Source organism: Dendrobates tinctorius, unplaced genomic scaffold (genome assembly GCF_039654945.1).
Source record: "Dendrobates tinctorius isolate UK_male_01 unplaced genomic scaffold, ASM3965494v1 ptg000295l, whole genome shotgun sequence".
NCBI classification, from domain to species: Eukaryota; Metazoa; Chordata; class Amphibia; order Anura; family Dendrobatidae; genus Dendrobates; species Dendrobates tinctorius.
Window position 1 is genome coordinate 853,408 of NW_027361962.1, and position 25,947 is coordinate 879,354.

The 25,947-nt window shown below is 48.1% G+C and overlaps 3 protein-coding genes across 3 annotated transcripts in view; 1 reads left to right on the top strand and 2 right to left on the bottom strand.

Annotated features, from left to right (window-relative positions):
* LOC141073033 (uncharacterized) overlaps nt 1-25,947 on the bottom strand; it is a 344,218-nt gene that overhangs the window by 311,651 nt on the left and 6,620 nt on the right. The gene's annotated exons all lie outside the window — the stretch shown is intronic.
* LOC141073038 (uncharacterized) overlaps nt 1-25,947 on the bottom strand; it is a 69,626-nt gene that overhangs the window by 37,049 nt on the left and 6,630 nt on the right. The window lies entirely within an intron of this gene.
* LOC141073045 (uncharacterized) lies at nt 6,523-13,242 on the top strand. The gene is made up of 2 exons (XM_073560363.1): nt 6,523-7,182; nt 7,676-13,242. Exon 2 carries the CDS (start codon nt 7,688-7,690, stop codon nt 8,759-8,761), a length of 1,074 nt encoding a protein of 357 aa, XP_073416464.1. The 5' UTR covers nt 6,523-7,182; nt 7,676-7,687; the 3' UTR covers nt 8,762-13,242.

Consider the following 25,947-nt stretch of genomic DNA (forward strand, 5'->3'; position numbering starts at 1 on the left):
AGATACAGAGGGAAGGCCAATAGAAAAGCGGCAGGCCAGACATACATTTTTAAATTCGTTTATTAACCATAAGCAGTTATATAATACAAACATCCAGTACAAGATATCAAGCTCGATACAAAATATATATAGACCTGTAGCATTGACACCACACCTGATGAAGGTATTAGAGATTGGTTCTCACACGTCTCCGTCCTCTAGTGTGCTCGTATATGGACCCTCTCCAGTTTGCCTACAGCCCGGGCATTGGTGTGGATGATGCCATTATCCACCTTCTAGATAGGACTCTCTCTCACCTGGAGAAACCTGGGAACACTGTGAGAATAATGTTCTTCGATTTCTCTAGTGCTTTTAATACCATACAGCCAGGTCTACTGAGAGACAAGCTGGGCCTTGTTGGTGTGGACCTCCAACTCTCCACCTGGATCCTTAACTACCTCACGAACCGACCTCAGTTTGTAAAGGTTCGGGACAGTGTGTCAGACACGGTGATCTGCAATACAGGGGCACCTCAAGGTACAGTTCTTACCCCTTTTCTCTTCACACTGTACACTGCGGATTTTAGGTGCAACTCATCTAGCTGCTACTTGCAGAAGTATTCTGATGACTCTGCAATAGTAGGCCTCATCACAGGAGGAGATGAAAGAGAATACAGAGACACTAACCAAGCTTTTGTGGAGTGGTGTCAGAGGAACCACCTTAGGATTAATTCCGGGAAGACCAAGGAATTGGTGGTGGACTTTCGCAAGGGCAAAAATCCACCAGTAGTGGTGAACATTCAGGGAAATGACATTGAGATAGTCGACACCTATAAGTACCTTGGTGTGATCCTCAATAATAAGCTTGATTGGGCCCATCACTTGGATGCAGTGTACAGGAAGGGCCAAAGCAGGCTTTATCTGCTCAGAGGGCTGAGAGCCTTCGGAGTTAGAGGGGCACTCCTTGCATCCTTCTTCAACTCTGTTGTGGCTTCAGTCATCTTCTTTGGTGTGGCGTGCTGGGGTAGTGGCATATCAACCAGGGACAGGAATAGGCTGGACATACTGATTAGAAGGGCCAGCTCTGTCCTGGGATGCCCCCTTGACCCAGCTCAGGAAATAGGCGACAGGAGGATACTGGCCAATGTTAACTACATGGTGCAGAATGATTCCCATCCCATGCATGAGACCGTGACAAAGATGTGCAGTACTGTCAGTGACCGGCTACTTCATCCTAAATGTGAGAGGGAGCGCTATCGAAAGTCCTTCCTTCCTGCTGCAGTTAGGCTGTATAACCAGCACTGTCCAAAGCGGAGAACGACCCAAACAGAGAACTGATAGATCCAAAGTTGTGATAGTCCGGTTACATCATTTTTTTTCCCTTTTTTTTTTCCCGTATATGTACCTACCTACTGTCAATGTAATGCCTTTATGCATCTGTACTTGTTCCTGCCTTGCTGCTGTAATGCTCTGAATTTCCCCATGGTGGGACGATTAAAGGATTATTTTATCTTATCTTATGGTCAAATAACAAAGACATGAAGTACAATATGTGCATTAATTGTGTGTAAATAAAGCAAACATTACATCAACTGAATCACAGTAGTATTGTATTATGTTATTGTATTATACCAGTGATAAAACCTGCCTAGCTTCTAAACCCTACCTACATCTACCAAACTAAGCTATTCCGCAGCCTACATCTATATAATGAGCAGTTTACTGTGTGACAACTCCGCCCTGCAAAGTGAGGTGAGAGGAATTCCACCTCTCCCAAATCTTCTCGAATTTACCCGGGCACCCTCTATTCTGATACAATGTACGCTCATATGGGATAATCGAATTTACCAGGCCGATACATGACCCAAGAGAAGGAGGTGAACCCCCCATCCACCGTAATGCTAGTATCTTCCGTGCCATGAACAGTGTCTCCAGTAAGAAAATCCCAACATAATGACCCCATGCTTCCTCATCCCACACTCCAAAAAGACAGATCAGTGGCTCAGGGGGAACCGGGGTTTGTACCAAGGATGTTAATAATGACGTCACCCCTCTCCAGTAATGCGCAACAACAGGACAGCACCAGATCATATGAATAAAGTCTGCATCTATTGAATGACATCTCAAACATTCCGATGACAGGTATCGGTCCATCTTAGGCTACTTTCACACATCTGGTGTGTGGGGTCCGGCGGCGTGCGGCGAAAAGCCGGGCCGCCGGATCCGGCCTGCAGCCGTGACACCGGATGTGTGTGCGGCGTCTGATACGGCTCGGACGTGATTTAAAGGAGCCGCAGCAGGAGGTGGACAGAGACAGCCGCTGAGAGAGACAGCTGCTGAAAGGGAGGTGAGGGGAGGGTAGGAGAGGAGAGGGGAGGGGAGAGGAGAGGGGGTTGGAGAGAGAGAGAGACATGTGGGGTTAACACTCAGTGTCCGGGCGAGAGAATCTCTCTCTCTTGCCGGGCACTTGTGGGGTTAACCCCACAGAGAGATCTCTCTCTCTCACCCAGACACTGTGAGTGTTAACCCCACAAGTGCCCGGCGAGAGAGATCTCTCACAAGTGTCTGGGTGACAGAGAGAGATCTCTCTCTCACCGGGCACTTGTGGGGTTAACATTCACAGAGTCCGGGCATGCGCTGTGGAAAAAGCCGGTCCGGCGCTGAGAAAAAACGTTGCAGAGAACGTTTTTTCCAGACGCCGGACCGGCTGTTTTTGCCGGATCTGGCAAAAACCGGATACGCCGCATAGGCATCAGGCGCGATGCGGCGATAATGAAACTCTATGGGGAAAAAACCGGATCCGGTGGCAACAGGCGCCGGATCCGGTATTTACACTTTTCGACGCATCGCACCTGATGCACAAAAACGGATGTGTGAAAGTAGCCTTAAAGAGTCGAACTGGAGTCAAATATGACTGATTAATAATATATAACTGTATCATCCTATTGTTGGCAGACGGAGATACCCATATTGGCGACTCCAGGATTTCTTCCCATTCCTCACCCTGTGTATCCGGGATGAGCCCCTCCCATTTCTTCTTAACGGAATCCAAGGCACCTTCTGTCCCCACCGACAACATGTATGTATATAGAGAGGAGATGAGACCTTGAGGGCCCTGTGATCTGAGAATCCCTATCAGAGGTAGAGACGAAATGGCATTATCTATACCCATACCTCTCATGTGCGATTGAAAAGCTGATCTTAACGGAAAAACTGTGATCTCGGGACACCTCGATTAACCTGTAATAGCTCAAAGGATACCAATGTTCCACGGTCATATATATCACCTATCGTAGAGACACTATATTGAACCCAGAACTCAGCGGAAGGATGTTCGAGTAACATAGGGAGGTAGTTATTATCCCATGGAGGCATTTCAGCTACAACATCCCCGAATCTAACCACTCCCTTAATCTGCCTTCATATCGATCGTGCCAGACGGAGCAGAGGCAGCAGCTTCGGGACATTCACTTTCCTCATTTCCAAAAAACCCAGTGGGCAACCGATCCTCGCAGCATGAAGTAGATGACTCTCAGAATTCGGGAAGCCTGTCCCGCTAAATAATATAAAAAGAAATTGGGTAACGCTACCCCTCCTCCCCTCTTGGACCTCTGTAGAGTGGTTAGTTTAAGTTCAGGCCTGGCTTTCCCCCAAATAAAGGATGTGATTTGGGAATTCAAATTAGCAAAGAAAGATTTGGGTACCACCACCGCACTATGTTGAAGAGAGTTACTAAGTTTAGGGAGTAATATCATTTTAATTAGATTAATACATCCGGCTACAGACAGTGGAAGTTTACCCCAGATCGCAAATAAAATAAGATAAGATAATCCTTTAATCGTCCCACCATGGGGAAATTCAGAGCATTACAGCAGCAAGGCAGGAACAAGTACAGATACAGATGCATAAAGGCATTACATTGACAGTAGGTAGGTACATATGAAAAAAGATGTAACCAGACTATCACAACTTTGGATCTATCAGTTCACTGTTTGGGTCGTTCTCCGTTTTGGACAGTGCTGGTTATACAGCCTAACTGCAGCAGGAAGGACTTTCGATAGCGCTCCCTCTCACATTAAGGATGAAGTAGCCGGTCACTGACAGTACTGCACATCTTTGTCACGGTCTCATGCATGGGATGGGAATCATTCTGCACCATGTAGCTCACCTTGGCCAGTATCCTCCTGTCGCCTACTTCCTGAACTGGGTCAAGGGGGCATCCCAGGACAGAGCTGGCCCTTCTAATCAGTATGTCCAGCCTATTCCTGTCCCTGGTTGATATGCCACTACCCCAGCACGCCACACCAAAGAAGATGACTGAAGCCACAACAGAGTTGAAGAAGGATGCAAGGAGTGCCCCTCTAACTCCAAAGGCTCTCAGCCTTCTGAGCAGATAAAGCCTGCTTTGGCCCTTCCTGTACACTGCATCCAAGTGATGGGCCCATGCAAGCTTATTATTGAGGATCACACCAAGGTACTTATAGGTGTCGACTATCTCAATGTCATTTCCCTGAATGTTCACCACTACTGGCGGATTTTTGGAATTAATCCTAAGGTGGTTCATCTGACACCACTCCACAAAAGCTTGGTTAGTATCTTTGTACTCTCTTTCATCTCCTCCTGTGATGAGGCCTACTATTGCAGAGTCATCAGAATACTTCTGCAAGTAGCAGCTAGATGAGTTGCACCTAAAATCCGCAGTGTACAGTGTGAAGAGAAAAGGGGCAAGAACTGTACCTTGAGGTGCCCCTGTATTGCAGATCACCGTGTCTGACACACTGTCCCGAACCTTTACAAACTGAGGTCGGTTCGTGAGGTAATTGAGGATCCAGGTGGAGAGTTGGAGGTCCACACCAACAAGGCCCAGCTTGTCTCTCAGTAGACCTGGCTGTACGGTGTTAAAAGCACTAGAGAAATCGAAGAACATTATTCTCACAGTGTTCCCAGGTTTCTCCAGGTGAGAGAGAGTCCTATCTAGAAGGTGGAAAATGGCATCATCCACATCAATGCCCGACCTGTAGGCAAACTGGAGAGGGTCCATATCCAAGCTCACTAGAGGATGTAGACGTGTGAGAACCAATCTCTCTACTACCTTCATGAGGTGTGATGTCAATGCTACAGGTCTATAGTCATTAAGGTCTTTCGGATAAGGTTTCTTCGGAACTGGTACCACACACGATAATTTCCACAGTTGTGGTACTATACCCATTCTCAGGCTCATATTGAACAGATATGTAATGATCTCACTCAGCTGGTGCCCACAGGTTTTGATTAGCCTTGCACTGATGCCATCAGGACCTGCAGCCTTCAAAACTTTGATCTTATTCAGTTCTTTTGCAACCTGGGTACTTGTGAAGAACAGACCCTGGCTCAGTTGACAAGTTGCAGCAGGGGGTGAGGTTATTGTAGCAGAGAGGGGTGAATGGTATGCAGGGCAGGAGCAGCCAGTGTGTGATTAAATCTGTTAAAGAATAGATTAAGTTCATTAAGCCCCTCTTTATCTACAACCATCCTGGAGACAGTCTGTCTATGCCCAGATATAGACTTTAGACCCTCCCAGACTTCATGGATCCTTTTCTGTGACAATTTCAGTTCAATCTTTCTCTTATAATTAGCCTTTCCCTGTCTGATTAGATTCTTCAGATCTTTCTGCACCTGTCGCAGCCTGCCCTTGTCACCTGATCTGAAGGCCAACTTCTTCTCTTTGAGAAGAGTCTTTATTCCGGGGCTGATCCATGGTTTGTTGTTAGACAAGCACCTCACTACTTTTGTGGGTACCGTGTTGTCTACACAGAAATTAATGTAGTCAGTTATACAGTGTGTGAGACCATCCATGTCATCACCATAGGAATCTTGCAGCACTTCCCAAGTGGTTGTTTCAAAGCAGTCTCTCAGAGCATCATCACTCTCCTCAGTCCATATCCTCACTGTGCGAGTGACAGCGGGTTCTCTGTACAAGTGGCTTGTACACGGGTTGGAGGTGCACTAGGTTGTGATCCGATCTTCCAAGGGGCGGTAGGGCTGACGAGGCATATGCCCCACTCACATTGGCAAAGAACAAGTCCAATGTTTTGTTGTCTCTAGTGAGGCAGGTAACATACTGTATGCAACTGGGTAGTATGGATGCTGGAGACACATGACTGAAGTCTCCCGAAACCAGAAGGAGTGCTTGGGGGTGAAGGGACTGCATCATGCTCACTGTGGATTGTAGGACCTCAGTGGCGGCATCAGCTTTCGCAGAAGGGGGGATGTTGTGAGTAGTGAGTTCACTTTCCCCTTCACCGTTGATGTCTGATGAACTCCCTCTTCTGGTGAAGGAAGGTAGTGAGGCTGATTACCAAACACCTGATCAGGTAGATGATGACTGGGTAACAGGAACTTCTGACTGGATATAAGGCAGCCGACGCCCTTCTGAGTCGCTGGTGATTTCTCTGCTGGATTCTTGGAGACCAGTCTGATTCCTGCTTCTCAAAGCTAAGTTTTTGCTCTGCTTTTGTGCACTTTAGTTTTGTTTTGTTTGCCTTGTTTTTTGGAGTTCAGCCATCCCCGGCAGGGGGTGAGCTGAATTCCATTTTTGTCTCTGATCAGTTGATCTCTTGCTCTGTCTTCAGAATATACCTGAGTGCTGGGGGGCGGAGCCTGAACGTTGGTGGAGCAAGAAGCAGGAAACCTGAGCTCCCGGACAAATGCACCAAAAGGGGCTCTAATATCACCAGAGCCTTCTTTTTATACCATCCCCGCATTACAACCCAAACCAGGACCCCACTGGATCGCATAGACCCTGGGTGGCAAGTCACGTTCGGGATAAAGAAGGGATTCATATAACTGTGGCCCTGCAGGCGGGAGATTGCCGGAGTGGCGGAAGGATATACTGCTAACAGCACCATCGCCTCGGGTAGAGGACTTCACCCCTGACCCAAGGCTGTCAGATAAGAGAGACCCCGGAGCTAACCCTCCCCTGCAAATAAGGTACCATTGCGAAACCCCCTGACCAGGACACATAAAATCGCTACTATTCTCATAGCTGGGGGACGGCTACAGAGAGTGTGTATCACGCCGCAGCATTGAAAATAGTCCCGTCGGGCTTGCAGAAGACACGCGGCCCGGGACCTAGAATAGACGTGCAGCGGCACGCTTCAGCCTCCTCCCCTCTCTGCAATCAGTGAGAGAGATCTGAGGAATTCAAGCGTCTCCTGGAGCTGAGGTAACATTGGAATAACAGAAGCAAGGTGACGGAGTGTCTTAAGCAGAGGGGTCTGATTCAGGGGACAGAGGACCAGGAGAGCATGGTCATTCTCCCTAACTTCGTAGCAATAAAGGAGATAATCAATTAATCAAGTGGGGGCCTGAGACTGTCTGACCCGAGGGGTGCGAGGAGAGAAGGGAGTAATATAAGGAGCCTTAGATCTGTATTAAGCGCTCCCCCCCCACCAGTGCTGTCCCTACATCTTTTATCCCCCCCTTATTTGCTTTCTAATTAACCCATGTTATACCTAGCTGTACGAATATAAGAGAGGATTCTCTGGAAAACCAGCAGAAAGAGGTTATAGACTGCCATCTAGTGACCAGAGCCAGAACGACATCTCTTTCCATTGTTTATCACTTATAAGATTGGGCATAAAATGGAACATTAGCTAAATTCATAGCCAGCGAGAGGAATTCTAATCTTCAAACTGCTCTATTCTTCTCTGCTTTAGATAACTGCAAAAATGGGGAGATCCAGCGTAAAAACGCAAAAGAGCATGCCCAAACCTACAAAATCCACTACGCAAACAGACATGGATGACTTTCTTACAAAACAAACGGTTCCGTCAGATTCTCTTAAACCATCCAAGCTTCGTGATTTGACCTCATTAGGTGATTCAGATTCTGAACCGGAGAGTGACTCTGACACGGGCAGCACAGCGAGAGAGGCCTTAGTCACTCGTTCGTTCATCAAACGTATATTGTCTAAAGCTCTTGAGCCAATAGGACAAGAACTTGCAGAGATAAAACACGACCTAAAACTTCAAGGCCACAGACTTGAGACATTGGAAAATTCGCAAGTTGCCATGACGCAAAGTTCGAACGCTGTACTAGACTCTTTAAAAGTCCATGAAATCCAACTACATACAATTCACACGGTGCTAGAAGATCATGAGAACAGAGAACGTCGTAACAACATAAGAGTTAAAGGCCTTTCTGAAACGGTGGCCTTTGAGGCATTATGGAAAGCAACACAAGAGATATTCAAAGAACTACTTAATGAATCAGATCCGCAGGAAATCGAACTGGTGAGAGTACACAGAGCATTGCGTCCGAGGCCTTCTCAAGGGGAAACTCCACGAGATGTGATCTGTCGCTTCCTCGATTATCGAGCAAAAGACTTAGTTCTTCGCAGAGCGCGGGAGGCGCAGGAGATCTCGTATGAAGGCTCACAAATTAAACTTTTCCAGGATTTATCGGCCAGCACTCTCAGGAAGCGGAGGATCTTGAAACCGTTCACTGAAGCATTGATAAAAAAAGGCGTCCGTTTTAGATGGTTGTTCCCGTTTGGAGTACATATCACAAATGGAGACAAAGGTATCTCAGCAAGAACATCACAAGACATCAAAGAGGCATGTGAGTCCTTGGGGATTGAGCTGGAGGCCTACCCGGACCTGGAGTCCTTCCATTCGGCGACCCTATTGCATCCGCTGCCAGATGACCCGGCGTGGCAGATAGCCCTGACGCCAAAATCACAAAGGCTGAAAAGGAAGCTGACAAAGACCTCGCTTCCTAAGGACTCCAGAGACAATACTTGATCTTTGGGTTAGACCCAGATTTTGCAGTTAAGTTTTCTTAGTGTCTACCCCAGTTGGGGTATTGAATGTGGTTGAAGCAAATCTGATGGGGTTGGCGTGCTTTTCCAAATATGGGTAAGCACTGCTGCCACATCTATCCAATAATTCGTTGTAAGGTTTCAACCTAGATTTAGTTACAGCCCAAACTGGGCATTCTCCTAGAATGGAGCATTTCATATTTCATATTTAGTTTATAAGGTTGATTGGAATTTTCCTCAAGCTGGCATTCTATGAAACAATGTCAGTAGGTAACTATGGTACGTTGGCATATTGGTCAATGATATTGTGCAACTTAATAACATGGATAATGTTAATATTGTGTTCTCCCCCTCTTTACCTTTCTGTTTTCTCTACCCTTTTCTTTCTTTCGTCTGGTCTACTTGTCCTAGACCCCCTCCCCACACCTATAGGCACAAGGATTCGTCTCCGTCGTGAGCTGCAAGGATGCTGCTGTGTACAGAAACATGATGGATTCGGATAAGGTACACACATTCATCTCTTTTAACGCACATGGGCTGAACTCTCCAAACACTAGACGCCACACATTACAACTATTCAAAAAACAGCAGGCAGCAGTATTGCTTATTCAGGAAACGCACTTCAAACCGGATAAATTGCCCTCCTTTGAAAGCTCGATCTATGATAAATGGTTTCATGCGACAACCACCCAGTCCGGTTCCAGAGGAGTGTCAATAGCAGTGGCAAGGGGAGTGCCCTTCCAGCTAAGAGAAACTATGGCGGACCCTCAGGGTCGTTACATCTTTGTCAAAGGTCTACTAAACGGTGCCCTGGTAACATTGTGCAGTTTATACGCACCAAATAAAAAACTATTGAGATGGGTACTCTCAACACTGAAAAAAATTGATGGCTTTAGAGAGGGTGCATTGATAGTGGGTGGGGACTTGAATGTTGCATTAGAGCCTTTGCTAGACACGACTAAACAGAAAAGTTCGCTCTCACCTAAAGATCTTTACAGAATAAAGTCACAACTGGGATCTCTACAATTGATTGACACATGGAGATATCTAAACCCCTCTGACCGAGACTACACCTTCTACTCCCACCCTCATAAATCTCACCACCGTTTAGACTATATTTTTATATCCAGTAAAATGCTTGCCAATATACAACAGGCAAAAATAATTCCGAATATTTATTCCGATCACTCTTCGGTTTTGTTAAAATTCTCATTATCTAAAGCCTTTCCCCGACATAGAGTATGGCGGCTCAATGAGTCAGTACTTGGAAGTACCGAGGTACAGACACGTATAAACAAAGTGCTCTCCCAATATTTTGAGCAAAATGCTTCACCAGAAATTTCCTCACAGATACTATGGGAAGCACATAAGTCAGTTGTCAGAGGGGAGTTGATATCTATCACTTCCTTTCTAAATAAACTGCAACAAAAAGAAATCCAGGATCTTTATGATAGTATATCACAGCTGGAGCTTACACATAAACATAAAATAGATCAACATAGCTTAGAGAAGCTGCAACAAAAAAGACAGCAACTTAAAGACATATTAAACTCGAGATCTGCTAAGCTATATGCAACATGGAAAAACAGAATGTACGTCCATGGAGATAAAGCATCCAAATTAATGTTATCGCAACTAAGGAAGCGGCAGTCACGTACGCTGATTAACTCAATTAAGAATGAACAAGGGTTCAGCTCGCAAGCTCCTGAGCACATGGAGCGGGCATTCCTTGACTACTATAAGAAATTATATAATCTCCGTCCGGAAGATAACGCCGATTCCGCACTTAAAAGAAGCATGGACACTAGGTCCTTCCTAAGCACTTTGGATCTGCCTGTCTTGTCTGATTCCCAAAAACAATATCTTACTAGACCTTTTTCACTGGGGGAGTTGCAGTCCGCCCTGTCAAAGTGCCCGAAGGGGAAAGCGCCCGGTCCAGATGGATTCTCAGCACTTTACTATAAATCCTTCTCTGGCCTCCTACTCCCACATTTATTGAACGTTTGCAACGCAGTTTTACAAGGCCACCCATTGCCAAACCAAATGCTTACAGCCAGAATATCCCTAATACACAAAGAGGGGAAGGATCCTGAACAATGTAGTAGCTATAGGCCAATCTCTCTCCTTAATGTGGACCTAAAAATCCTAGCAGGGCTGATGGCAAAAAGAATGGCCAAGTCATTGCCAAATTTGATTTCCTTAAATCAGACCGGGTTTGTGGGTGGAAGGGAGGGAAGGGATAATGTCCATAAAGTATTGCACCTTCTTCAATACGCAAAAAATCGTAAACTACCATTGATGCTTCTTGGAACAGATGCAGAGAAGGCCTTTGACAGGGTGGACTGGCTATACCTACGGGAAGTGCTGATCAAGTTTGAGATACCCGAAGCGTTTATAGCAGCCGTAATGGCAATGTACGATAAGCCCACAGCACATATTAGGATTAACGATTTTACAACAGATGCATTTACTATAAAGAACGGAACAAGACAGGGCTGTCCCCTATCCCCGTTGTTATTTGTGCTAGCAATGGAACCTCTCTTAAAGGCCATACAAGTACATGAGGGAATAGAGGGTATTCGCATCAATAAGACACACTATAAAATAGCGGCATTTGCGGACGATCTCTTAGTCTTGATGACTAATCCTTTGCTGGGACTCCCAACATTGATGGCTCTTATAGATCAATATAGCAAAATTTCCAATTTTAAAGTAAATATGTCTAAGTCGGAAGCGCTAGACATACATATATCCCCGAATACCTTAGCTAAACTAAAAAGTACATACCCATTCACCTGGCCAAAACAATATATCAAATATTTAGGTGTAAAGATAGGAAGATCGGATAGAGACCTTTTTCAACAGAATATTCCCCCCCTAATTGCCTCAGTAGAAACCATCATGAAATCATGGAGGGACTCGTATGTGTCGTGGATGGGAAGGAAAAATTTACTGAAGAGCCTAATCTTACCCAAGTTCATATATATTTTCCAAATGCTCCCTATAACCATCCCCAAATCGTATCTTTTTAAAATTAATACATTATTCCGCAGATATGTTTGGAAAAAGCAAAAGCCCCGATTAGCATACAGGACATTAACATTAAACAAATCGAGGGGTGGGATGGGTGCACCAGACATAATGAGGTACTACCAAGCGACAATGCTTACCAGAGTGGTAGACCTGTTGCGGTCTCCTAACAATAAGCAGTGGATTGAGGTGGAGGAAGCCCTAGCACCTTATCCCCTGAGATCCATCCTTTTGGCATATCCTTGTAAAAACATAAACAAAAATCTACCTAATATACACACCAAAGCTACCTTAAAATTATGGAAGGGATTGGTGAAAACTCTAGTTCCCCCTTTGTCCCCCTTACTCAAGTTGGCAGATATAATGCCACATGCATCTTATTCCCGAGACAATGATGTAATCAAACCCGGTTCCCTCACAAATGTAGCGGTTGATGACCTCTTGGCGGACGGGGCACTCCCCTCCTTTCAGGAACTGAAGAAGCAACCAGGGCTTTCCAACTTGACCTTTATACAATTCGGCTCTATAAGAGACTCCTTGGCACGGTATCTTTTAGGAGCAGACGTTACCCGCCCACTGACTGCATTTGAGACTCTCTGTGCAACAAAGGATAAACCCAAAAAGATAATGTCGTCTATTTACCAGATTTTAAATATAACTGACTGTTGTCTCAAAAGAGCTTATATAACACATTGGGAAAAGGATTTGGGATTCAAGTTTACCCCAAATCAAATATCACACATTTATAATTCATCTCATGGCCCATCACAATGTGTTAGAGCACAAGAGAATTCCTTTAAAATAGTCGCCAGATGGTATATTACACCACAGCAGAACACTTATTGGCGGACGGGGTCCTCTGCTAGATGCTGGAGATGCTGTGATTCGGAGGGAACATACTTACATATGTGGTGGTCCTGTCCACCCCTGCTGCAGTTCTGGCGACTAGTAGAGGATTATATCGGGGAAATTGTGGGCAAAAAGCTTACATTGACACCGGAGATAGTGCTTTTAAATTTTCTGTCACCGACTGGACATAAAAATACTGCTCTGTTGACTCAACACATTCTTTCAGCAGCGAAACTTTTGATACCTATGAACTGGAAGTCAACTACCATTCCATCTATATCCCAATTGCAAGAGAAGGTAGATATGCTATATCAAGTAGCCAAACTGGCTGCCTTGGTGAATGGCTCACTTTCAGCTTTTGAAAGAGTATGGCACCCATGGACCCGATTCAGATCCATTAGTAGAAGTTGATAAGGCTATGGTGGCCTCCTTGCTTGGCTTTATCAGAGTGGACGAAATCCTTGTTGCCTAGTGTTCCCCCCCCCCTCCCCTTATCTCCCTTATATTCCACCCCTATATCCCAACTTCTTCCTCTAATTACTTGACCTCCTGTCCCTTTACTCCCTATACTGTTTTTTTTTTTTTTTTTCTCTCTTCTCTTTTCTTCTTTTTTGTTCTTCTTCATCTTTGTTTGAAATCATGGCATATGTGATGTAGCAGGGGCGTGTGGATGGGAAGAACCCAGATTTGAACCCAGATGATCCTGCTGCTGGAAGTTCCTTTAAGGCTGTTGGTGTCCTTAAACCTCTATATATCAATAGTTTTTGCCATGAATTGATATTTCAAACTATCTGTTTAACTCCCGAAAAGTGGAATTTGTAGGTTATATAATAATTTTGTAAGCTACCCTGTTGATTGCTTTCTTTCGGATGTAACTTGCAGATTTCAATAAATAAAACATTAAAACAAAACAGAATATACCTGAGTGCTGATATAGTCTTTTTGAAGCCTAGCGTCTTCAGGGCCTGTTTTTCCTATCAGACGGTTGGGACATTTTTGGTAGGGTTTTTTGCGGATTGCAAACAGCAGCTTTTCTATCCTGTCCTAGTTAGTTAGCTTGGGCCCCATCGTTTGCTCAACCTATCTTTCTATCTGTGTTAGTGTTTTCATCTTGCTTCACCGTCATTATATGTTGGGGGCTGCCTATTGCTTTGGGGTCTGCTCTGGGGCAGTTTAGATTTCCCCTTTCTGTCTTTAGGCTTATTTAGTTCTCTGGCTGTGAACGAGGGGTCTAGGGCACCGTAGGAACCCCCCACTGCTACTGCTACTGCTAGTTGTTGTGGATAGGTTCAGGGGTCTGCAATCTGATAGCTGCCAACCTCTCTGGACTTAGCTAGTATTTTTGTTTTTTCCTCCTTCGGTGACTCATTCATAACAGGGGGACATATGCAGCTATCATGATTACATGCGATAGTTCCCTCGGTAAATAAAAAGGTCTCATGCCCACAGCTAATAGCTCAATGTCCTTACAGCATGTTTGCTCTTTGACCTCGATGTGCCTAGAGTCACACCATCTATCATTCACAAATATCGCCAGCCCTCCGCCTTTCCTCTTACCGCTCTCCCTTGTCCTGTCCGCGCGAATGAGATAAAGCCATCCAAAGAGACAACAGTGTCCGGAGTACCTTCGGTGAGCCAGGTCTCTGTAAACAGCAACATGCTGCACTCCCTTAATTCCCGATGATGTCTGGTCAGCGCCGACAGTTCGTCCATCTTATTTCCGAGTGATCTCACATTGCCCATAATGACAGAGGGAAGAGCAGGTCTTTAGCGCTTTCTTCTAGCTTTCCTGAGGGCTCCAGCTCTGCAACCTCTTCTCTTAGTCTTCCTTATTTCTGGTGGAATGTCCTCTGGTCTATTAGCAGCATGCTGCCTTGCTGTATCCCTAAGCAGCAGTATAGCTTCTCTGGAGTAGACAATAGGGTCTTGTTCAGTTCCTGGATTTCCCAACACAATAGATCCAAGTAAAAACAAGGTAAAAAGTCCATCAAAGGTCCAGGTGCTCTTATGGTTTTCCATAGTGCAATGTCCCTTTGGAGTAACAATAAAAAAAAAGGAAAAATAGAATAGAAAATAGAAAAAAAAAGGAGAGCAAAGAAGGAGCTACTGTAACAGGCTGCCACTCCAGCGGTGCCAGGAAGTGGCGCTTGATTTACCCTTGACCGTCTCCAGCAATGGTTGTATATTGAGCTGCAGGTCAAATTTACTACCCTGAGAAATATGAACACCCAAATATTTAAAATTGGTTACAATGGGCAGTAGGGAGAGAGTCTCCAGTCGTGACATTGGAGCATGGGAGAGAGGCATCAAAGCAGATTTCTCCCAATTTATGTATAGGCCAGAATATTTACTGAATTCATCTATAGTAGTGATCAGTCTTGTCAGGGTCTCCTCCGCTTTGTCCATGAATATCACCATATCGTCAGCATATAGGCCTATGGTATCCGTCCGACCCGCTATATCTATACCAGCAATATTGGGGGAAGATCTTATACGGATTGCCAGCGCCTCAATAGAAGAGCAAAAAGGGCCGGGGAAAGGGGACACCCCTGACGAGTTCCCCTGTACAGTGAAAATGATTCAGATATGGAGTTATTTATGATGACCCGAGCCTTGGGCTTCATGTATAAAATATTAACCCATTTTTGAAATCTATTACCAAATCCATACCGCTGCAAACATGCACGGAGAAAAGGCCATTCAAGCGAGTCAAAGGCCTTGGTCGCATCCAGCGATGCCAGTGCCCATTCATTATCCAGTACCAGAGAGCTATATTGGACCACTGATTGGACACGTCTGATGTTTATGGAGGTGCTCTTCCCCGGCATAAAACCTGTCTGATCAGGGTGTACAAGATCTAATAAAACTGAATTCACTCTTTTGGCCAAGATTTTTGTAAACATTTTATAATCCACATTTACTAGTGATATAGGCCTGTAAGATCCACAATCTAATGGGTCCTTCCCCTCTTTTTTAAGAACTATTATATTGGCCTCATAAAAGAACTCCGGCATGCATCCCCCCCAAATCCCTGGAAACACTGTCAACTAAAGGGGCGCTAATATATCCTGATATTTCCTATATAACTCTACAGGAAATCCATCTGGCACAGGGGCCTTCCCGGAGGCCATGTCTTTTATGGCATCCTCTACCTCCTCCAGCGTAAATTCAGAATCCATAAAGGCCCGTTGGGAAGGACTCAGTACAGGAAACTATGTCTAACAAATAATTTAGACACTCCGGGTCACCCACATCGGTCTTAGAATTGTACAATGAACCATAATAGTCAGAAAAGCATTTTAGTATCTCCTCTGTTGAGGAAACCAATGTACCACCTGAATCACGAATCTGCAGAATTGTGTTAGTTGCATTATGTTGTCGTACTAAGTAGGCCAGAAATCTACTTGCCTGATTCCCCATTTCAAAATAAGATTGCCGGGCAAAAAATAATTTACGTTTTGTCTTGGTGTCAGTGTATTGAGTATATAACCTTTGAGCGGTCAGCCATTCTACCCTATTACTGTTAGTTTGATCCGATATATAGGCTGCCTCTGAGTCCTTCAGACGCCGCTCCATCTCGCCATCCTCCTCCGATGTCACCCGCTTAATGTGTGAAATCGTAGAGGACAGACAACCACGTAAATAGGCTTTAAGAGCATCCCAAAATACATTGATGTTTCGGGGCTCGGGCTGGGACGAGACGAAGCAACGTAACTGATCTATCGTTCTATCAGGGGATGTTATCAACTTCAACCAAAAAGGGTTCAGCTTCCATGTTATCCTATTGGTCAGTGGCCCATATTTAAGCTTGAGAACAACTGGACTATGATCCGAAATCCCCGTTTCCATGTTTAATATCATCCACCCATGCTGCCAAACTAATGGACCAAAAAATGTAGTCTATGCAAGACAAAGAACGTTTAGTGGAGGAGTGGCAAGTATATTCCCTAGTCTCTGGATGGCGCACCCTCCATAGATCTAGCCACCCACTACCCGCCATGAACTGTGACAGTTGAGATGTGCCCGATGAGGGGACCCCACCCTGTATTCCATTGCCCAATCTCAATTTATCAAGATGGCTATTCATGACCAAGTTAAAATCTCCCATGCAGATGACATGTGCATCTGGGTAATTTAAAGCAAAGCTCAATGCCTTCTGGATAATTGAGATATTGGCCGGAGGGGGATTATAAATACAAAGAATGACATATTTCTGAGAGTTAATCAGCGCATGTACGAATACAAATCGTCCCTCGGGGTCCTTCCGGGCCTCCCTGACCTCCCACCGAACATCTCTATGAATCAATAGTGAAACTCCCCTTGAGTAGCTGGTGTGAAAAGCATGTAGAAACCATTGCACCCACGGTTTCTGTACCCACCAAACCGTATCTCTAGTCAGGTGCGTCTCCCCCAGAGCCACAACGTGAGGACGGTAGTGTCTAATTTGTGAGAACACCTTAATTTTCTTTCGAGGGGTTTTTATACCTCTCACATTCCAGGTCATACAAATCAGCTCAGAACCCATTCCCCTCCGTCTGGATATGAATCATAGAGGTGTCCAATCCAGATGCAGAGACCCCACACAGATAGCAGAACTTGACGTAGGCTGCGGCCTCCAACTAAACAACTATAGAAATTAAAACTTTTGAAAAAGAAAAAGCTAAACAGGAACCTAGTAACATAGGCGTACAGTCTTACGCTCCCATCAAAAAATAAACAAGGGGGTACCATCACTGAGCTCAGTGTCCGGTAGAGCTGGTATCTGGGAACTCGCCGAGAGAGCTCCAATTAGACCGTTAAGTGAGTGGATCTGAAGTAACAACCGCCACATTAGGATTTTTTCACAGGGGAACCCCTGTGAGACCGCAGCTACTCAGCCGCTTCCGCCGGGTCTGTAAAAAATACGGAGGAACCTTCATGAGCGATCCGGAGTCGGGCCGGATATATCGTCGAGTATATAATGTTCCTGTCTCTAAGCCGTTTCTAGACCTCGGTTAATTGTGCCCGCTGTTTCTGCAGTTCCATGGAGAAATCCGGGAAGATGGAAATGACAGCATCATCAAACTTAATAGGGCTTTTCTGCCGTGCAAGTCGCAGAATGGTATCTGTCCTTACAATTGAGCAAGCGTGCCAGGAAAGGTCGAGGTGGGGCCCCCGGAGGCAGTGGTCTTGTAGGGACCCTGTGAGCTCTTTCAATGGCGAACATAGAGGAAAACTCATCCCCCAGGGAGGTCTTAAGCCAATCCTCCAAGAACTGCTCAGGATGCTGACCTTCCGAGCGCTCAGGCAGACCAACGATACTGATATTATTCTGGCGCATTCTGTTTTCCAAATCATCCGCCTTTTGCTTCCAAGCATTCATGGAGCCGCCACCTTTGTTAATTTAGCTTCCATGGGAGTAATGGTATCTTCTACCCTGGACAGTCTTGTCTCCACCTCCGTAATGCGCCCCTTCATGGCCTGCATATCCTGACGAAGTCTCCCCGCCTCCGTATAAACATCCTCAATTTTCTCCATCAGGGATGTCCTGGTCAAGGAGATCGCCTATGCAACTGCTCAGACACTTGTTTAAGGGTCAGTTCCTCCCGCTCCGCCTCTTCCTTACCCCCAGAATGGCGACCTTTGCGCTGAGCTTGAGAGGAGGTGCTCTTATTATGTCGTGTACTTTCAGCGGGGTCCGATCTAGCAAACTCCCTTAATTTCTCCGCTGCCATTCCCGACCCTTTTGTCTGGTCATGATTGTCTACAGCGTAGTCAGATGGAACAGCCAAAATGTGCGGTCTAGGTGTCGCCCACCAGAGATGGTGCAGAAGGGCTGGAAACAGTCAATGATATAGCAGACTGCAGCAGGATGCCCCAGAGAGTATGGGGACAGCGGCTAGGTACAGTGCCAATCTTTATGGCCAGGGGAGGGAGAGGAGGGGGGCCCCACGAAAGCAGCTGTAGTAGGAGAGGGTGCACTGGGCCCTCCCTAGTGATGGCAGCAGCCGGCGCAGTGAGCAAGTGTAGAGAGGGAATATCGCGCAGAGCCCACTTTTTCAGGGCACTCACCGCGCGTTTCTTCCAGATGTCTGCCGGTTTCTTCACTGCCCGGCAGCGGTGCAGCAACGTGATCCGGCGCTGCAGCTTTCTGTGTCTGAGCCGCAAGCCCAAAATGGCCGCCGCCTCGTGGGGAAGCCGGCCGCCCGCTCTCGTCTCCCTCGCCGCCCGCTCTCACAAGTTGCCTCCAAACCTTCCATGTGGTACTCCGGGGGTCCCGGTGTCTCAGAGGGTCCAGCTAGGCGCAGGTAAGCCACAGGAAGAGGGTCTCAGGCTCAGGATTTATCAGGATGCTGCGGAGCTCTCTTCACAGGCGTCCTCTCCTTCTCACGGCATAGCCACACACCCCAGGCCAGACATACATTACAATAGCCGCAGGTGGCCGGAGCCTGCCGATAATTACTGTGGGAATTACAAAGGTGGGGGGGAGGGGGTGGACAAAAGGGGAATATCGTGTCCCCTCTGCCCAGGGCACAGCCTGTGGGCTGATGCATTAGGGACATGCATCTCCCATGGAACCTATTATACATACATATAACTGCACAACATATTCTGGGTGCTGAGTGGTTCCGTAACACGGCTCCCCCTTTTCAGAGACGCGATCGGCATACACAGTCTGATCCTTAACGGATCGGTTTGGGGATGACCGAAGTTTATGGGGTTGGTACAAGTTCCGTTTGTCGACTTAGTCCATCGGCGTTACCGTTTTGTTTGCCGGGTCTGTAGTGGATGGTGAAGTCCAGAGGTTGCAGAGCTAAACTCCACCGCAGCAATCTGGCATTGTCTCCAGAGACCTGATTAAGCTAGACTAGGGGGTTATGGTCCGTTAGGAGGGAAAACTGTCATCCATACAAATATGGTTGCAACTTTTTGAGTGTCCATACAACTGCTAGGCCCTCTTTCTCGATGGCCGCATAGCTTACTTCACGGGGCAGTAGTTTCCGACTCAGGTGAGCTACCGGGTGTTCTTGGCCGTCCGGCCCGTCTTGGCTCAGTACTGCCCCCAATCCAAACATAGAAGCGTCTGTGTGAACAAGGAAACGTTTAGTTGGATCGGGTGCGGCCAATACAGGGGTATTGGTGAGGGCGTCCTTTAGTTGGCGGAAGGCTTCCTCACACTGTGGGGTCCAGGTTACCTGGCGGGGTTGGTTCTTACGGGTCAGATCAGTGAGGGGCTTGGCTATGCTGCTGTAATTGGGAACGAATTTCCTGTAATACCCAGCTGTCCCTAGAAACGCCATGACCTGGGTTTTACTGCGTGGGGTGGGCCATTTGGCTATGGCCTCAATCTTGAATGGTTCTGGTCGCTGTTTCCCACTTCCCACCCAATGCCCTAAATACTGAACCTCTGCTTTGCCCACGTGACACTTGATTGGGTTCAGGGTGATTCCGGCCTGGTGGATCCTGTCCAATACTGTCTCTAGGTGATTTAGATGCTCTTCCCATGTCGCACTGTAGATGGCGATGTCGTCCAGGTAGGCACAAGCATAGTCCTGGAGACCATCCAGAAGACGGTCAGCCAGCCTTTGGAAGGTCGCCGGAGCATTCTTCATCCCGAATGGCATAACTCGAAACTGGAATAAGCCGAACGGGGTGACAAATGCCGACTTGGGAATAGCGTCAGGACTAAGGGGTGCACAGATGGCCACTACCTCTTCAGGGCGCTCCCGGAAGGGCTTCAGCATATTCACGTGGAACATGCGGATAACCCTAGGGTCGTCACAATCGGCGACATTATAGGTTGTGTCAGCTATTTTCCCCACTAACTGGTAGGGCCCCTGCCATGCAGCTTGGAACTTGTTCTGCTTAGTGGGCTCTAACACCAGGACCTTCTGTCCTATTTCCAAGGTGTGCTCTCTGGCCCTCCGATCGTACCATATGCGCTGGTGCCGCTGGGTCGCCTGCATGTTCTCACGTACAGCCTGGGTCAGCTCCTGTAGGCGGTCCCAGAATTCCAGCACATAGGGTACAATAGGTACCCCTTCTATGAGGCCCTCCCCTTCCCAGTGTTCTAGCACTAAGTCTAGAGGTCCCCTTACCCGTCTCCCGTATACCAGCTCGAACGGGGAGAACCCCGTGGATTCTTGGGGCACCCCCCGATAGGCAAACAGGAGGTGTGGCAAGAATTTCTCCCAGTCCCTGTAGGTCCTGGTAAAAGTCCCAATGAGCTGTTTTAATGTCCCATTAAAGCGTTCACACAACCCATTGGTTTGCGGGTGGTACGGGGCGCTTCTAATGGACTCTACGCCGCACACCTTCCACAGTTGGTTGGTCACCTCTGCTGTAAACTGGGTACCCTGGTCCGAGATAATCTCCCGGGGAAATCCAGCCCGTGAGAAAACCTGGAGCAGGGCGGCTGCCACAGTCTCTGCCAGTATGTTAGGTAACGCAACCGCCTCTGGATACCGTGTGGCAAAATCTACCACTGTCAATATATACCTTTTCCCTGACGGACTGGGTTTGTCTAACGGCCCTATCAGATCGACCGCTACTCGGCTAAATGGTTCCTCCACAATGGGGAGGGGGCGTAATTTGGCCTTGCATCGATCCCCCCCTCTTGCCATTGCGCTGGCAACTGTCACAGGTCTGGCAGTACTGACGAACATCATAGGTTACCCCCGGCCAAAAGAAGTTTTGTGTCAGACGATGCCTGGTGCGACTGATGCCGAAGTGCCCGGCCAAGGGTATGTCATGAGAGATTCGCAGTAACTCCTGCCTATACTTCTTGGGAACTATCAGCTGTCGTTTTATAGTGGAGCTCGTCCCTGTGTGGTGCTGCTCTGTGATCCGGTAGAGGAGTCCCTGCTTCCAAACAAACGTTCCCCCTCCAGTACCCCTCTCCCCTCCTGTGCCTTCCCACGATATCCCTCCAATGAAGGATCCTCAAGTAACTCCCTCTTAAATTCATCTGGGGTGGCCCAAGAAATGTGTCTGGCTATGGGAATAAGGGTAGGGCTGGAATGTCTTACCTGGGCCTCCTCTGAGTGTGATTCCGCCTCCGCAGCTCGAGCTTGTCTCCGGGTGGTCACAGGATATGTCTCAGCCAGAGGGGCAACTGAGAATGCAGACAACATGGGCCCCAAGTCATTTCCCAGCAAGACGTCTGCAGGCAAATCCTCCATCAAGCCGACCTCAACAAGGCCATCCCCGACTCCCCAGTTCAGGTGAATCCTAGCAGTGGGCAGTCGATGTATAGCTCCCCCTGCTACACGGACTGCCACTGTCTGGTCCACCTTCTCTTGGTCCCGGACGAGATGAGGCTTCAAAAGGGTCAAAGTTGCCCCGGAATCTCTTAGTCCCTGCATACGTTTCCCATTAACCCACACGACCTGTCGATGCTGTTGTCGATTATCTGCCCGGGCTGCCTGCACGGGGTCTACTTCATGCAGCACTTCCTCCATCACTTCCACCCCTTGGTTAATCGTAGCCCCCAATGCCGGGTCAGCTTCGCCTTGGTAGCAGTGTACAGCAGCCCGGCTGAAGGTAGCTGTTCTCGCCTTTGGCCACTGGGTATGCTGAGTCCAGTTGGGACATTGTCTTTGCAGGTGGCCCAGCTGACGGCAGGTGTGGCATCGCGCCCCAGGGGGACTGTGGTAGGCCGGGTCTGGTCCCCCTACAATCTTCGGTGGTTTGGGGCCCTCCAGGTCCATGGGCGGGCCCCTAGTAACCATCTTTGATCCGGACAACTGAGGCCTCCTGGCATCATGATGTTCATCGGCCAGACGAGCGGCTTCCTCAAGAGTCGTTGGCCGCCTGTCTTGAAGCCATTCCTGTGTCTCGGGGATTAGTCCATTAGAGAATCGTTCTAACAAGAAGAGCTGAAGGACGTCCTCCTTAGTGGTTGCTTGGCTCCCTTGTACCCACTGTAGCAGTGACTGCCGTAATTTACAGGCCCATTCAGCGTGGGTATCGGTTACGCGTTTTATAAGTCCGCGGAACTTTTGGCGGTATGCCTCTGGTGTCAGCGCATACCAGGCCAAGATCACTTCTTTGATCCGCTCATAGTCCATACTGTCTTCATCAGGTCCTGTGCGATAGGCGTCTGCTGCCCGGCCTGTCAGCTTGCTGGCCAGAATCTGAACCCGTTCCTCCGGCTTTACTTGATGAAGGGCACACTGCCGCTCAAAGTCCTGCAGGAAGCCATCAATGTCTTCCTCTGCCTCCCCCAACTGTCGGAAGGCATTTTACTGGATCTTTTTGTGGCTTACTGTTGAAGGTACCTGGTCGAAGGCCAGAGCTCCCCCTGCTCGCTGACTCTCCTCTCTGCCATCTCCATCTTGGCCAGCTCCACTTTGGTCCGCTCTGCCATCTCCATCTTGGCTAGCTCTATCCTGGTCCGCTCGGCCATCTTTTCCTTCAGATCAGTACGCACATCAGCCATCACCTGTCGTATGATCTCTACTGCAGGGTTTGGGCTATAGAACGCCAGTCTGTTCTTTACCTCCCTCTGGAATTCAGTCTCCTCCACGTTCACATTGGGGGGCGCTGCACTGTCGTGTTCCATGATGACTGCTATCAAATCCGCTTTTGTTTTGTTGCTGGTGATCAACCCTCGGGCTTCCACCAGATCTTTTAATGTAGTCCTCTTTAACTTCTGGTAGTTGTTTTCCATTCATTCCTTTCCTCCTGTAGAAGGGGTATCATATCCCGCTGGCTGCCACCAGTGTAATGGGGTCTTCCAATCTCGGGTACCTCTTTCAGTACCACCCGGTGTTTCCGGAGGTCCACTCTGCTTTGGTTGGAGTCCGAATGAGGGCCGCTGGCTGGAATTCCTTGGTTACATGGGCGCATATAAAAGATCACTGCTTCTCCACGTATTTCCAGTCTGACAACACTTTACTCATAGGACACAGAATATATCACACAGATACAGAGGGCAGGCCAATAGAAAAGCGGCAGGCCAGACATACATTACAATAGCCGCAGGTGGCCGGAGCCTGCCGATATTTACTGTGGGAATTACAAAGGTGGGGGGAGGGGGCGGACAAAAGGGGAATATCATGTCCCCTCTGCCCAGGGCGCAGCCTGTGGGCTGATAAATTAGGGACATGCATCTCCCATGGAAACTATTATACATACATATAACTGCACAATATATTCTGGGTGCGGAGTGGTTCCGTAACACGTAACAGTCCACCATAACGAGACTATGTTCATACCCCTGATAGGCAGGACCGATGGTCAGGTTGTCCACCGTAACAAGTTCCAGAGGGGCTGATGTTACAATAGTCTGCACTGGGGCTCATTGCGCAGGGGGTTTAGCGAGGTTGCACGGGCGGCAGGTCCGGTAAACTTCTTCTACAGCAGTGTGCAAGCGTGGGTGGTACACAATCTGCTGTAACCATTGTAACGTCTTTTCATGGGCTTCCCGGGCCAGTTGGTTGAGATGGGCTCCGGGCACGATCACCTGCCATATCGTAGCTGACGTGGTTCGTGACATGGCCTTTCGATATAAGAGTCCTTTTTTGATGACCAGTTTCTCCCACTGGCGCAGCATCAGCAACATATCTTGGGTCAAAGTCTGTCTTTGCGAACCCGTGGGCAAACTATCGGTGGCCACCCATTGGCGCAGGAGTCCAAATTTCTGCATCTTCTTGTTGCTGCTGGATCCAGTGGTCGCGGGGCTGTCCCAGCATCCCTCCTAGGAGTCCCAGACGAGGCACTTCCTGCGTGCTGACTGTAGGCGCGGTGGTGGTGAGGGAGAACGGCGTCTCATCTGCTTCTAATTCATCGTCTCGGTTTCTCCCTGGGGTGGTGTGTCGGATTCTGGAGAGCGTGTCGGCGTGCACGTTTTCAGCTCCCCGTTTGTAGATGATCTTATAATTGAATTTGGCCATCCGTGCCACCCACCGCTGCTCGAGGGCCCCCAGTTTGGCATTCTCCAAATGGGCTAACGGGTTGTTATCGGTCCGCACTACTACTTCGGAGCCCGCCAGACACTCTGCGAATCGCTCCGTCATTGCCCACACTACCGCGAGGAGCTCGAGCTTAAAGGAGCTGTAATTGTCCAGGTTGCGTTCTGAGTCATGCAGCGACCGGCTACCATAGGCGATCACTTTCTCCCGGCCATCCTGCACCTGTGACAACACAGCTCCTAGTCCCTGGAGGCTCCCATCGGTATGCAGGATGAACGGTTGCGAAAAATCCGCATATGCCAATACCGGGGCGTCCGAGAGAACAGCGTTGAGGTCTTGAAACACATCCTCTTGTGGTTGCTGCCATTGGATCTTCCGTCTATTCGCCCCGGCGGGAGCCCCCTTCAGCAGGTCTTGCAGGGCTCGAGCTCGGCGTGCAAAATTCTTTACGAACCGACGGTAGTAGCCGGCCAACCCCAAGAAGGCCCGCATGTCCTTCACCGTCTCGGGGGTAGGCCACCCCTGGATGGCAGCAACCTTTTCCAGGGATGGTCGAACGCCCTCTGCCGAGACGGTATGCCCCAGGTACTCGATCTGGGTGCGGAACAGGTGGCATTTCTGGGGCTTTATCTTTAATCCGTACTTCTGCAGCCGGCCGAGCACCTACCCTAACCGCCTCAGGTGGTCCTTGAAGGTGGCGGAATAGATGATAATATCGTCCAGGTATATCAACGTGGCTTCAAAGTTGAGATCTCCTAGACACCGCTCCATCAACCGCTGAAAAGTTCCAGGGGCATTGGCCAGCCCAAACGGCATCCGATTGAACTCGAACAGTCCCATGGGAAGGATGAATGCCGTCTTGGCTCTGTCTTCCTCTGACATCGGCACCTGCCAGTATCCACTGGCCAGGTCAAGGGTTGAAAAGTATGTTACGTTCCCCAGGGCAGACAGAGACTCTTCTATGCGGGGCAGGGGATACGAATCCTTGATGGTGCAGGCATTCAACTTTCGATAATCCACGCAAAACCGCAGAGTGCCATCTTTCTTCCGGACCAGGACAATAGGGGCCACCCAAGGGCTCTGGCTTTCTCTTATGACCCCTTTCCGAAGCATTTGAGCTAACAAAGTTTTCACTTCCTGATATAGCTGCGGTGGTATTTGCCGATATCACTCCCGGATAGGGGCCGCTCCTGCCATGGGGATCCCATGCGTGATGGCCGTGGTACATCTGAAGTCGTCCTTGTGGACAGCGAAGACACTGTAAAATTGCCCAAGAAGTGTCTCTACTTGGAGAAGCTGGGCTGGCGCTAGGCCGGAAGTTCAGCCCGCATCCTTTCCAGAATGACTCAACCTTTTTCCTGGGTCGCGGATGCAGCAGCCTGTTGGCTTCGTATCG

Coding starts and splice junctions, on each gene's coding strand:
- LOC141073045 (XM_073560363.1), top strand. CDS start 7,688: ATGGGGAGATCCAGCGTAAAAACGCAAAAGAGCATGCCCAAACCTACA.